The 891-nt window shown below is 38.9% G+C and overlaps 1 protein-coding gene across 1 annotated transcript in view; it reads right to left on the bottom strand.

The window, feature by feature from the left end:
- Positions 1 to 558, bottom strand: part of LOC107062565 (uncharacterized protein K02A2.6-like) — a 4,159-nt gene extending 3,601 nt beyond the window's left edge. Inside the window, exon 1 of the mRNA XM_015313351.1 lies at positions 451 to 558. Coding sequence (XP_015168837.1) covers positions 451 to 558 — 108 coding nt within the window. The remainder of the gene's footprint in view (positions 1 to 450) is intronic.
- Between the last annotated feature and the right edge of the window lie 333 nt (positions 559 to 891).

Raw genomic sequence — 891 nt, 5'->3', positions numbered from 1 at the left:
TGCTAATCCCTTTCTTTCCCTTTTTGGACTAAAGTGTAGGGATTTGGAGATGGTGACATGTCATGGCTACTTGATAGGTTTCTAAGTGTTGGAGATGAAGACTTGGTGAGTCCTCATATATTCGAGGACAATACCCCATATGTTCTTTTATGTCTTTTTAAGTATTGTTTAAGTTGTGTATGGGATTGGTCCCGAGTTTTGTACTCTAAAGTATTAGATGGTTTGAGACGTCATGTATAAAGTCTAGAAAGTCTTCCGCTTGCTTTATATTATTTTTTAATTATGAAATATTTTCTTGGTAAAGAAAGTTTTAAATTCCTTATGGTTTTAGTGTCTATGCGATGAATGAATGCTAAGAGGCTTGTATTAGACCTCTTCGAGGTCGAGTACGCCGGTTACGACTAGGGGGTGCTCCCGGGTCATGACAATCCCACACACTCTAGCGCGCACTTCTTCATGCAATTTTTTGGCTTCAGCAGCATCCATACATCTCAGTAATCCCAGATTGGGTGTCCTCTTATAAAGAACCTCTCCATTCAAAAAGAAGTTGTTTGCCATTCTTCGGATTGTTTTCTTCTAAATACTTGTTGCTTTTTTCGGATATTCGCCAGCTTCTAAGTACTTTTCACATCGATATACCATGGATTCCCATCCCATTCTGCTTCCACATGTGAACAATGTGTTGGTTGTTCTTTTAAAACTATCTCAAGTGGATCGATATAACCCTTTTATGGGTGTTGTATCATGGACGATATGGTTGCAAGGGCATCATCAAGCTCGTTCTGTATTCTCAGCATGTGTCTAAACTCGGTCTTCCTAAATCTTTTGCATAATCTCTGTAACAATTGTACGTAAGGTAAGATTTTAGGATTCTTCACCGCCCATTCTCCT

The sequence above is a fragment of the Solanum tuberosum genome, unplaced genomic scaffold (assembly GCF_000226075.1).
Source record: "Solanum tuberosum cultivar DM 1-3 516 R44 unplaced genomic scaffold, SolTub_3.0 scf00245, whole genome shotgun sequence".
NCBI classification, from domain to species: domain Eukaryota; kingdom Viridiplantae; phylum Streptophyta; class Magnoliopsida; order Solanales; family Solanaceae; genus Solanum; species Solanum tuberosum.
This window is presented reverse-complemented; position numbering and strand designations above follow the sequence as displayed.